This window comes from Pituophis catenifer, unplaced genomic scaffold (assembly GCF_029215685.1).
Source record: "Pituophis catenifer annectens isolate HBS135680 unplaced genomic scaffold, rPitCat1.0.hap2 SCAF_7, whole genome shotgun sequence".
Classification (NCBI taxonomy): domain Eukaryota; kingdom Metazoa; phylum Chordata; class Lepidosauria; order Squamata; family Colubridae; genus Pituophis; species Pituophis catenifer.
The window spans coordinates 60,095,396-60,109,349 of record NW_027256887.1 but is presented as its reverse complement, the minus strand read 5'-3'; the positions used below and the strand labels follow the sequence as shown (position 1 = coordinate 60,109,349).

The window sequence follows — 13,954 nt, the reverse complement described above, 5'->3', positions numbered from 1 at the left end:
TTTTAATTTCATTGTATAATCCAAGAATTGAAATACAGACATGAGAATAAAGCATTTTCCCTTGCTAGAAGGACGATATAAAAACATCATTATTAATAATTTTTCTACTGTTATTGATACAGTTCTTTTCTGTGTAATGTTCATACATGAGTTGTTTAAGAGGATTCAACTTTTTTTTCTCTTGCCATCCTTTCTGAACTCATGACTAGGAAAAATAAGTACTGTTCTTCCTGACTCTTGTAAATGTAATAAGACTTGTATTGTATACATTTTATTGCCTAAGAGCTCCCGGGAGCTTTACATGATTTGCAGTTATTGTAATATTAACTTTTCATGGCCAGATATGACATTACCAGATCTATCAAAGTCTTAACTCATATGAATTCCACCTCTCTTGTTCATCTTATCAAATACTTCTAGTAAAATGACTTATAACTATAGAAACCTATAACAAGACTGAATCCACATATTGGCCTAAACCATTGTTTGCTAACCCTGTTTTATTAAATGAATATAACAAGTGACTAAGCCAAAACCAAACATAGTGTTCATGATGAGATATTTACAACATAGCAAAGAATTACTCTTTAAGAAATGGCTCTTTTGATTTGATATCTTTACTGGATAAAGTCCCATGGAAGAGCTGGAAATCTACATGTTCTTTTTTATGTTTGTGTGTGTCTTGTTTTGATACATTTTCACAGGGTAAACCACCAACAAAAAAAGCTAAAGTCCTGCACAAGGCAGCCTGGTCTGCTAAAATTGGAGCATTTCTCCACATTCAGGGGACAGGGCAACTGGCAGATGGAACATCAACTGGTCAAGATGGTAAGTGAAATCAGCAGTTGGAGGAACTAAAGTTGTAATTACTACGAAATAAAGCATTCATCAGAGTTCTTGCAAAATACTCATGGATAAGGAGTATGGGCTAACTAAAGAAGAAGCATGGATATGTCATCAAAATTTAATGCAATATGAAATGAATGACTGGATAGAAGGATCACCAACTCCTTTTTGTTTTTAGTGTTTTTGTATTTCAAACTGAATATAGTTAACAAACTTTCTAATGTGTTGGCCTCTACCTTCTCTCCTCCTCTCAGCCTATATCCTATTTCAGTATTTCAAGATAAGTTTATATAGGGAAGACATTCATCTTACAGGATTGGACTTAAAAAACTTTGAATTACATTGCAGGTTTGGTTGACATTTATTTCAGTATTATTGATCTTCCCCTGCATGAGAGAGATTACCTTGGTTTACTGATCTCATGTTTGTATGTTCTTTGAGAGCAGAGCACAAATGGATGCATAGTATATTGTAGATTTGCTGTGTAGGTCTATTTTTGGAGCAATGAAGTTGGAGTAGAGAACACTTGTGAATCTCTTTGAAATAGTTTGCTTATATATGTGTGATTGCTTAATGAGAGAAACAGACCCAGCAGTTTTCCTTTTTAAAATCTTTTTAAACATTTGAAAATAGTTAGGATTGGAGTTAGTTTATGTAATGTGACAACCTGCTTACTTTTATGAAGCATAAAGCTGTGTCTATGAACTTTATTGACAAACCTGTTTATTTATCTGTTGCACTGCATCTGTTTTCTATCCTTAGGTTTCTATACTTAGAGGACTTTATATCTCTTATTTTGCATTCCTAGCTCTCATTGTAGGCTTTGACTGGGGAGCATATCTTCAGGACCATGAATACAAGGCTGCATCTGTTAGCAGTTTCAAACATGTGAGTACTCTGTTTTTTCAACAAGTGTGTTACAATGTGGGAAGTTATGGGAGATAGTACATTCCTTTAGAGCAAGGGTGTCAAACTCGCAATGACATGTTGTCACCTGACGTATCACAACTTTTCCCCCTTTGCTAAACCAGAGGTGGGCGTGGCCAGCGTGTCACGCATCTGGCCCGCAGGCTGCAAGTTTGACACCCCTGCTCTAGAGCAAGGATGGGAAAATGAAGGATACATGACATGAGATGACATTAATTGTGCATGCACAAACATACATACAAACACAATTGAACATATATACATACAGCCAATATTTTTTTCTTTTCCCTGCTTTACCCTCAGTTATCTTGCTTCCATTCTTCTTGCAGGTTCCCCTTTATGATCAATGGGAAGATGTGATAAAAGGACTGAAGGTTGAAGTATTGAACAGCGATGCTGTGCTTCCCAGTCGTGTGTATTGGATTGCTTCTGTTGTTAAGATTGCAGGTAGATTCTTTGAGGAGGAGCATAGAAAAGACTATGAATTTTCTTTAATTTTTTAAAATGTGTACTACTTCTGTCTGAAAAGTTGATATAAACAAGATAAAGTGTTAAACTAGTTACCCAGAAGTGGTGCCTTGCCTTCATTAGATATATTCAAGTGGAAGTTGGAAACAAAACGTGTTGCAAATTCTTTGTTTTAGCTTCCTACACTTGACAGGTAATTAGACATCATAGCCTAAATGGCTTTCTTCAGTTGTATGTTTTCCTGACACTAACCAACACATTTAATGATATCTGCCTGATCATCAGGTTAGACAAGTCAACATTCCAGAGTTGATTATAAGATGGGCAGCTATATAAAATAAATAAATAAATAAATAACCCATTTATACTTCTACCACAAACACAGTCTTTCATTCATTCATTCATTCATTCATTCATTCATTCATTCATTCATTCATTCATTCTCACAGCTTGGTTTAAAAATAGATCCTTTCCAAAGAATATTTCCCTTTTTCTTGGAATGCTAACTTGCTAAATGAAAATGTAGCAGTAGCTTTTCTAAAACTGGGATGCTGCCATCAGAAGCTCAGTCTTCCATCAATGACTTTTCTGTGTGTGCTGTCTTGGTTTCAAGATGGAAGTCAGAAATCTGTGCATCCACAATTTTTATCCAGTCATACTAGATCTGGTCTAAGCATTAGCTTAGCCTCTACCTTCATATCCCTATCCCCTCCCCCCCACAAAAAAATTCAGGACTTCTAAGAAATTCCTAATTAACCTGTGATGATCTTGACAAAGAAACAATTCACATAATTTTGAGGCAACCCCTCAGCCAGAACCTTTGTACATTCTCTGGTATGTATTATGTATCTACCTTACACCATTCTTTGTAAATCTTCAACCAAGGAGTATATTTTGAACCATCAAAATGGTTCATTAAAAAAATTTTTTATTAACTTGCCCATGTTTCTAACCTCAAGCTTTTAGCAGGAGATAGTTAACTAAGAACTGAAAAACAGTACTGAACTGTCATCTCATTATCTGTACCTATTAGAATTTCAGATTGAATAGTGAAGTTAGCACTGGTGATTGGATGCAAGAAAACTGTAAAAATTGTCAGGCATCATTTTATGAAACTGTTTCAAAAGACAAACTTCATTATATATAGAATTGTTTCCATAACTAGTGGGAGCTCTGTGATCTAATGTATGTACAACTGAATGAATGGAGGTGATCTATAGGAACTACTACAGGAACTACTGGTGGAACTGTTAAGACAAATTATCATTGTTTAAGACTTAATGATAGCTAGATTGATAGGACAATATCTATAGGCCCCAAAATGCCCTCAGCAAAGTACTCTCAAAACTTTACCTTCCACCTTACTTCTGACAGGATGTAATTGCAACAATTCTGCAATTGTATTTGCTCTTTTAAATTATATTTTATTTTGGTCCATTATTGCCACTAATTAAATGTTCCTAAGGCAGCAGCTGACTATTTTATCAGGGAAAAAATTATACTTAAAATCTGCTTTGTGGCTTGACATTTCAATGGATCTCTAGCCTATCTGAAGAAGGAAGTAGAGGGAGATCAAAGTAATGAAGACATGAAAGAACTACAGTTATTCTGCTTTACTGTTTCTAGGAGCGAAAAAATAAATAATTTTATTATTTTGGGGGCAGGGGAAAAGAAAGGAAAAGAGGTTTAAAAAATCCTTGGTTCTGCTATCATTGATGAATGTGGAACATTTTGGGACAGTGAGATAAATATATATATATAAAGGCATGCCTACACATATGTATGGAAAGATTTTCATATGATAGAGTAGATTTGGGAAAATATTAATATAGGTAGTACTTGACTTACAACCACAGTTGAGTCCAAAATTTCTGTTGCTAAGCGAGACACTTGTTAAGTGAATTTTGCCCCATTGTATGACCTTTCTTGCCACAGTTGTTAAGTGGATCACTACAATTGTTAAGCTAGTGACATGGTTGTTAAGTGAATCTGGCTTCCCCATTGACTTTGTTTGTCAGAAGATCACAAAAGGTATTGCATGACCCCAGGACACTGCAATCATCATAAATATAAACCTTTGCCAAGCATCCTAATTTTGATCATATGACCATGGGCCTGCTGCAGGGCTTGTAAGTGCGAAAGACAGTCATAAGTGATGTTTTCAGTGCTATTGTATCCTCAGATGGTCACTAAATGAACTGTTGTCAGTTGAAGACTAGCTGTAATTTCTGGACCAACCCGTTTGTCAGTTATTTTAATGTGAATATTTAGATTTTTATAATACACATTTTGACATGTTGTTCCTCATAAGCAGTATTAATCTTCAAGGTTTAGTGATTGTGGTCTAGAAAATAAATTTCCTGACTTTTTGCCGTGGCTGACATTTTTAGAGCCAAAGTGGTTTGCATAACCAGCCACATTTGCCAGCAAAACATCAGAAATGTCTGTTCTCTAGATCATGGTCACTAAATCCTGAAGCCCAACACTATCCAACAGATACTAGCCATGAAAGCCTACATCAGTATTTTATTCCTAGTAATTCCTCAAAATCCCAGATATGCCCAGGAATCTTCAAAAACAATAATCTGTATTTTTAGGGATGGGGATTGATCTGTTCCTGTCTTCAAAACTTCAATTTTGGCAGGTTACAAGGCACTGCTGCGTTATGAAGGCTTTGAAAATGATTCCAGTCATGACTTCTGGGTCAACTTAGGTACTATGGAAGTGCATCCAGTTGGTTGGTGTGCCATTAACAGCAAAATTCTGGTGCCACCCCAGAGTAAGTATCTTAAGTCTTGGTCAGTTATAGAACTTTACAACTCATAATTTCCTTTTCTTCTCATCTAAGAAAGATACTTTATATGTATTTATGCTAGTGATTATACTGCTGTGGAAATATAAATTAGGCAAATCGAAAGCATCACTGTAGAATATTTAAGTTGCATGTTATCTGGAAAATTTAAGTGAAAGACAAGAAATGGGTATGGAGGCTGTGTAGATAGCATAGACATTTTCTTGGCCAGTATACTTACTGAAATCTGTTCAATGCCATTTTTTCATCCACATTTTTTGCAATACTTCTTTCATAGCTATTGTTTTAACTAACAATTTCTATTTTTACAATATTGTTGCATTTTCATTTTTAGAGTCATTTAAGGGTGCTTTTTTAATATGTTGAACAACAATTGTGCCTGGATATTACAGGAGTTGTAATTCAGCACATCTGGAAAGCAGTGACTTTAAGAAGATTGATTTATATGGTGATTTGATCATCAGACAATATAGTAATACTGCTAACATTTGTCTTGATAGTTTAATCCAGGGGTGTCAAACTCACATCGTCACATTGTCATCACGTGACGTATCGTGACTTCCCCCCCCCTTTGGTAAAACGGGGGTGGGCGTGGCCAGCACATGATACATCCAGCCTGTGAGCCATGAGTTTGACACCCCTGCTTTAATCGCTCATATGATTTGTGAATATTCTACCAAATAAATATAAAATTTTTGGAGCACCTCCTTGCATTAGATCAGACTTGGTCTGCTTTTCTGCTTAACTAGCACAATGGGGGAAAAGTGACAGTATATAATACTTTGCAATACAGTATATACAGTAGTGGCCAAAATTGTGGAAACCTTTTGGGAAAAGAGCCTTGGTAGTACAGTGGTTTAATGCACCCTGTAATTAACACAGCTGCCTGCAATTTCTGCAGGTTCGAATCTTACCAGGCTCAAGGTTGACTCAGCCTTCCATCCTTTCTAAGGTAGGTTAAATGAGGACCCAGTTTGTGGGGGCAATAAGCTGACTTTGTATAAATATACAAAAGTATGAAGGCTATTGCTTAACGCATTGTAAGCCGCCCTGAGTCTCCGGAGAAGGGCCGCATATAAATCAAATTTAAAAAAAAAAGTGTGTTTTCTAAAACTAGCTAATAACACCACTTTTTTTGGAGTAGTACCATAAAATTATATATCAATGGAAAGATAATTTAATCAAGAATGTAATGCAATAACTTTTATGAAGGATTTGCTATTAGAATAGCAGTTACAGGATAAAGAAGAAAAGTGTAACAGAAAAAGCAAGATATACAAAAATTATCACCATAGAAAAAACGAAATATACAAAAATTATCACGTCAGTTAAAGTTGGGTAACCTTTAGCATGAATTACGGCCTTACAATGTCTTCCCATGGAGTGAACCAAGTCTTTTAGTTCTACAGCTGTTATAATATGAAACCAAGATTGAATGATTGCTTCTATTAACTGGGTTTTATTGCTGGGTCGCTTCTGACTCCAAGTTTCTTTAATTAGCTCCATAGATTTTTCAATTGGGTTAAGGTCTGGGCTATTCCCAGGCCATTCCAGCAATGGAATATGATTATCTTGAAACTCCAAAAAAAGTGGTGTTATTAGCCAACAAACCTCAAAAATACACTTTTCCCAAAACATTTCCACAATTTTGGCCATTACTGTATGAAGATTGTACTTCACTGAAACAGCTACCTATTTAGAGAGATAATACCATTGTTGGAAAATTGAGTACATACTATATTCACTGCAGCAAGATGTTGATGCTTAATCATTATTTAGACCCTCTATTCAAAGGTCTCTGTACTGATTCCAGAAAAATGTTCAGCAGGGCAAATATAACCAAAAAGAATCTAACTAGAAGGAGTTTGATTCAGTTCTGTATACTTCCACAGATACAAAAGACATATTACACTGACTTTCTTAAATCTTTCTATACAGCTATCCATTCAAAGTTTACAAACTGGAGAGGGTACCTTATGAAAAAATTGGTGGGGGCTCGGACAATCCCAGTTGATTTCCATTTAAAGGTGAGGATGGGAACTCTAGCAAAATTATTCAGACTAATCTAGTTTTCCAGTAGCTCATTCAAATCAGGTATAAGTGGCAAGTAAATTAATTCCCAGAGTTAATGCTGCATAGAATACTTGGAGAGGGGATTTATAACCAACATAATGGTGAAAGAAGGTCATTCTAATTTAGTATTTATTTTAACACTGTTTAGAAATAGCATATCGTAATAAAAAAATTTATGAATACCTTATGCATCTAGTAGTTAAAACATATCCTTTATCTCTGAAGTTCATGCACTCTCTGAATATAGATAATCCTTGATTTATAACTATTCGTTCATGAACTGTTGAAATTATGAAATTATGAAATTAACTGTTGAATTATGACCAAAAAATGAACTTATGGACCGGACCCAGAGTTATAGCAGTTACAGTGCAACACAGTGACATGACCAAAATTTGAAGGCTTGGCAGCTCACCTCAAAAAAACCAAGAAATCACATAGTGATTCTTCCAAACTGATTTCTTTATTGTTCTACACCTGTAGACAGAATCTTGCCTAACTGAAGCAGACTACTACTTACATGAAACAGATACTGAGAGGGTCTGTCTTCACTCTCTTTCTCTCACACAAGGTATTTGAACTGAGGAGTCTTTTACTCCTCTGGAATGCACCCCTTCCTCTTGTGAATCCAGCCCACTGCATTCCATCACACTGGTTGCACTTATGACCTTAGGAGTGCTGCAACTGCCCCCACCTGCCTATTTCCCCCCATTTTTGGCCAATCTGCATCCTGCTTTACAGGGTGGCAAGCCTCAACAAGCGGCAGCATTTGCTCAAGCTCCAGCCTTCAAACAAGGACACTTATTCTAATAAAACATATTTAAAATCAAACAGTATGGGTAAATTTATTTTAAAAAGACAATTCAGTTTCCATATTTTTCACATCAGTGTAAAAGATGATGCATTAAGTTGTACTATTTGTACAGTGAAAGTTAATGATCAAAAAAAGGATAAAAGTGAGTTTTTGAAAAAATAAACCTAAAGACCCAATTTCTGAAATAAAGGATTATCCTTTGTAATAAAGGATATATGGTCACTATAACAAAACCTCTATTTGTCATTTTGCTATCCTTGTGAAAGTATATTTTATCCCCCCAAAAAGGTATTTCTTTGTAATCAATATGAAGTAATGAAATGCTGAATTTAAGGAAGAATTTTTGTGTGTTTAAGTTTCTCAATGAAAATAAGATATTGATCATTTTAAGGACTTACTGCTCAAAAAGTTTCATTTCAATATAGTATAGCTATCCATTAAATCAATGTATGTGCTCTGATGATATTAAATAATGTTATTATTCATTAAGAAGAAATAGGAGATAAACAATTTTTCTTTTTCTTTGTGTTATTTCTCTTAGGGATTAAGATAACTATACTTTCACAGCTCTATTACTAGTTGAGAAATTCTAGAATAAAATCAAGCAGAATCGGTCTTAAAGCTGGGGGGGGGAACAGTAAATCCTGCCCCTGCCTATGAAGGATTTTTAAAAACTTTAATTAAGTCATTATTATCCCATCATCTCAATTCAGTGCAGAGATGGCGAAACCAGCTTGCAATAAACCACTTAAGGAGCTCGTGATCGTTGTTGCAGCACTTCCTGATTTGCAGATTACTAAAGAACCCAATACATAAAATAACAATAAGACTGCTACCCAATTGTGTTTACTTTTTCAGATTACACTGTGATCTGATCCTGAATGTGACTATTATAGGCATGAAGGGGAAACTTTAATTCCATTTTCATTCGCATTATTTAATAACATTTTTTTTTCTTCTGCTATTTTTTTTAAATAATTACAGCTGAAAAAGAATGGCTAACCCATAGGGCTAAGGGAAAGATTTAAGTTTTCTACTTTTCTCATACAGTGGTTCTATTCCAAATCGCTTCCCTGTGTGTTTGAAGAAATATAAGATGGAGGGATAGCTTCACAATATGTACTTTTTGTAAATGATTAGATTAGATCTTGGTTTTAGGATATAGTAATGTGCCCATGTTTCTGTTTTGCAGAGTTGTGGGGCTTTAACTCCTTTAATGGAAATTAATTTTGAAAACTCTGATTTTGGCTCTGGAGTTGTGGGGTTTCCCAAAGAATTTATCATCCACCTTCATGTGCACTTTCTGGTTTACTTAGATGACTGAGAGCATGAAGTATCCTTTCCGCCAAGGCATGAGGGTAGAAGTAGTGAACAAGGCCTGCATATCCCAAACACGAATGGCCATTGTGGATACTGTAATTGGTGGCCGGCTGAGGCTTCTCTATGAGGATGGAGACAGTGATGATGATTTCTGGTGCCATATGTGGAGCCCTCTAATCCATCCTGTAGGCTGGTCCAGAAGGGTTGGCCATAACATGAAAAAAACAGGTGAGTTTTCATATTGGATGCAAACAGCAATCACTCAGGATTTTCAGGGATTGAGGCCAGACATTTATATTTACCCATTGGATAGCAGTGGCAGTCCCTTCTTAATATTTGTGAGTACACCAGGCAATTCGTATCTACTTTGGTTCACTGGATATTATCCTAAAACAATAGTTTTTAACCTTTTCAGATAGACAGACAGATGAACTACCAAAGTACTCTCACAGATCAGCAATAGTTAGGAGAAATTGCATTAGAATACATTCAACCTGATTTTCTCTCTTTCCTTTTTTATAAATGTTATTTTGTTAGGTAATGTAGATTTAATAGCTGTAAGCTGATGTAAGGTTGTAAGTGGAGACAACTGAAAGCTGATGTAATGAGAATGATTCAGCCATTGGAATCGCTGGTTTAAGACTCTGGGGGCCCCCACATAAGACTGGTACCATTTTAAGAGGTGTCTATATATAGGTGACCATTAAAGGGCGTATCTCTCTCTCATCATGTATCTCATTGCTCTCCTTGTGTCTGTAGCTGCATGATAAGGCATCTACCATGTATAAGTCAGAGGTGGGTTTCAGCAGGTTCTGACCAGTTTTGGAGAACCGGTAGCGGAAATTTTGAGTAGTTAGGAGAACCGGTAGTAAAAATTCTGACTCGCTCCGCACCCATCTATTCTCTGCCTCCCAAGTCCCAGCTGATTGGGAGGAAATGGGGATTTTGCAGTAACCTTCCCTTGGATTGGGATGGGAATGGAGATTTTACACGCCTACCAAGCCATGCCCACCAACCCACACCCACAGAACCGGTAGTAAAAAAATTTGAAACCCACCACTGGTATAAGTATGTATATATTTAGTTGTATATAAACCACTATAAATTATCTAAAAGACTATGTGATGTGTGATGTGTTTTTGCTCCTGGGTTTATCTCATAATACTAGTCATTCTGCAAAACTCTGACAGATTATGGGCCCAGTCCACAGTGAAGGCCAGAGCGGCTAGTGACTAGTGAGCCTAGAGGAAAGAGAATCGCAGTGTGAGCTTGCACCAGAGTAAGTGGTTTAAATCGTGGTTAGCAGGCAGCATGGCCTCCATCGGTGTAATGGGAGGAGGTTTCCTGGTAGTCTCGGCTGAATGAGATTAATTACCTTTCCTGGAATGTGAAGATGGAGATGTACCTGCGGAGGGAGGAGTTGTGGACGATTGTTACTAATCCACCAGCAGTCCTGGATGATGGGGATCAGAGAAAAAACCAAAAGGCATTAGTCAGCATAATCCTTGCCTCGGAAGATAGTCAGCTAATACACGTGAGGGATCTCCAGTCTGTGAAAGAGTGCTGGGAGGCGTTGTGCAGCGTATATGTGAGAGAGACTGCAGGCAGTAAAGTGTTGCTGACTAGGAGGCTGTATAAGGCACAGCTGAAGCGAGGAGAGTGTGTGTCCACAATTTACAGAACATGAGAGGGACATTCCTCGAGTTGGAAGAAAGGGGAATGAAATATACGGAGGCATACAAGGTGTATGTGGTACTTTGTTCCTTGGACAGTTCATGGGACATTCTTGTGAACAGTCTTAAGTCCATGCAAGAACAGGACTTAACGATGGCGTACTTGACTAGTTGGTTGTTGGAGGAGGAACAGAAACAGCTGGAGAGGAGACCAGGAAAGGGAGGAGAGAGCATTCAGCACAAACCAGCATCTGCAACAGTCCAGGATGCCGGCAGAGCAGCTGAAAGAGTTAACTTTGCGATGAGATGCTACAAGTGTGGTTCTACTGAACATCTCTAGAGACGCTGTCCTGAGAAGAGGAACAAAGGGGCAGCGAGACAAGGGAGCAGAATTAATCAGCTAACGTGGAGCAATTCTCCAGCGTTGTTTTCCCTGGCAGCATCAACAAATGAACACAACAGGAATATGTGGTTGTTGGACAGTGGGGCAAGCCAACATATTGTTAATGATCCACATGTGTTTTCTGGTTTGAAACCAGCAAGGAAAACGTGGGTTAGTCTGGCCGATGGACAGAAAGCTGCTGTAAAAGGGGAGAGTAAAGTGTATGTACCAGAAATAGATGCTACATTGTACAACATGTTATATGTACCTGCTTTAGAGCATAATTTATTAAGTATATCCATGTTAGACAGGCAGGAAATAATATTTGCTGAGGGACTATATACAATTAAGAATGAACAGGTATGTGCACAAGGTGTTAAAAAGGATGGTCTGTATGTTCTTGGAATGCAAGAACATAATTGTGCACGAGTTCTTAAAAATGTTTCTACACATGACAACTGTATACACCTGTTACATAGAAAATTAGGGAATGTAAGTTTTAACGTGTTGAGGAAAATGCCGGACATAGCTGAGGGACTGAACTTAAAGAAATGTAATGCATATTTGGATTGTTCTGTATGTAAAGACTCAAAAGCTAAACTGTATCCTGTAAGTAAGAAAAGTGCTAGAACTACAAACAGGGTATTACAATTAGTTTATGTTGATCTGGTTGGTCCTATAACACCAGGGGTGAAATGCTCCCAGTTCAGACCGGATTGCCCTATCTGGTAGTGATGGCGACGGGTGGTTCAGAGAAACGGTAGCAAAAATCCCTGTGCGCGCCCCCCCACCACCACCATGCCCAGCTGAGCTGCACGATCATCAGAGGCTTTTTTAAAAAACTTTTAAAAGCATTTTTTCTACAACCTCTTCCAACGAAAAAATGCTTTTAAAAGTAAAAAAAAAAAGCCTCTAATGATTGCATGGCTCAGCTGGGATTGTCAGAGCCTTTTCAAAGCATTTTTGTCTGCAACCACTTGGCCGAAGAGGTGGTAAAAAAAATGATTTGAAAAGTCTCTGATGATCCCAGCTGAGTTGCCTGATTGGCAGAGGCTTTTCAAAGCATTAGAAAAAATGCTTTAAAAAGTTTTTTTTAAAAAAAGTTGGCCATGCCCACCCCAGTCACATTAACACCCTCCCTCAAGCCATGCCCACAGAACCGATAGTAATAAATTTTACATTTCACCCCTGTATGACATCCTCTTTAGGAGGTGCAAGATATACATTAGTCATAGTTGACGATTACAATAGATACTGATATTGTTATTTACTGAAAAATAAGACTGAGGTATTGCAACAGTTCAGGGAAGGAGTAGCATTCGTAGAACGACAGCATGGATATAATGTATGTCAGCTTCAAACAGACAAGGAGACAGAGTTTATGTCTGAGAACTTTCAAAGGTGGTTAAGCTGTCTAGGCATAAGGCATAGAAAAACAAACCCATATTCACGTTCTGAAGGTGTGGTTGAGAGAAGAAATGGTGTGCTTCAGACAATGAAAGATGCTTTGCTTGCTGGTGCAAGCATAAGTAAGACATTCTGGGGAGAAGCCATAACAGCGAATTATATCGTTAATAGGTTATGGAGCGAGGCAGTACAAGAAACACCATGTTTCCTGATACATGGTAGGAAACCAACTTTAGGTCATGTAAGAACATTCAGTAGTCTGGATGCATATTCCAAAAGCTATTAGGAGGAAAGGTCAGACAAAGGCCAGAAAGCTTCGATTCGAGCCAGGAATGAAGGGGTACAGATTCACAGATAGTACTAAATGAGTTGTAATCTCAAGGTCTGCTAGTTTTGCAGAGCAGAACTGGAACAAGATACATGCTAATCATGAGATGTTCATGCCAATACAGAGTCTATCGGAAGCTGAGACCGAGTCAGATAAAGATTTAGAAGAGGATAGAATTATGATAAAACGTGAAAGTACAGATGACATAGATATAGAAGAGGAGAGGCCTGAAACAGTAACACAGGAACACGTAATTCCAAGGAGATCAGAGAGGAGTAACAAAGGTGTAGCTCCTGAACGGTTCACGGCAAGTGAGGTCAGAGCATACAGTGTTAAATATCAACCTCAAAGTTACCATGAAATTGTCGAAGCGTGAATTAGCCTCGTTCTCCCCATGGGGAAATTGTAATTAATTAGAGGTGAATGGATGTTGTTTTCCATACTGTATACTTTCAAAGAAAGAAAACCCGAAGTATATATTCTAATAAGGATTTTATTATAAAAACAAACAAAACTAGATAACTACATCTTTACCGGCAGCTCATCTCAGAGACGAACAAAAGAAGTATAAATCAGGAAGTTAGAAAAGAAAGAATGTAGACATGCGCAGTAGTCCAATGTCTCACAAGACCAGACTTATCTCTATTGCTATAGATAAGTTCTCTGGCAGACTACCGTACTGCTCAGAATGGACACTCAGCTGGCAAACACATAACACAGTGACAGAAATGTTGTTATTGAAAGGTGTATAACAATGGTGACAGGAGATCGCATTAGGAGTAGAAGTAAACATGTATTCATTAAATATTGTAATGTTAGAGAAGCTGTGAAGGAGAAACCGATCAAATTACAGCATTGTTCCAGTGATTGTAACTTAGCTGATATGTTATCTAAACTTGTATCT

The 13,954-nt window shown here is 37.3% G+C and overlaps 1 protein-coding gene across 1 annotated transcript in view; it reads left to right on the top strand.

The window, feature by feature from the left end:
- Window positions 1–13,954, top strand: part of L3MBTL2 (L3MBTL histone methyl-lysine binding protein 2) — a 49,641-nt gene that overhangs the window by 18,800 nt on the left and 16,887 nt on the right. Inside the window, exons 4-9 of the mRNA XM_070947049.1 lie at window positions 705–828; window positions 1,655–1,734; window positions 2,103–2,220; window positions 4,886–5,020; window positions 6,992–7,080; window positions 9,257–9,488. Coding sequence (XP_070803150.1) covers window positions 705–828; window positions 1,655–1,734; window positions 2,103–2,220; window positions 4,886–5,020; window positions 6,992–7,080; window positions 9,257–9,488 — 778 coding nt within the window. The remainder of the gene's footprint in view (window positions 1–704; window positions 829–1,654; window positions 1,735–2,102; window positions 2,221–4,885; window positions 5,021–6,991; window positions 7,081–9,256; window positions 9,489–13,954) is intronic.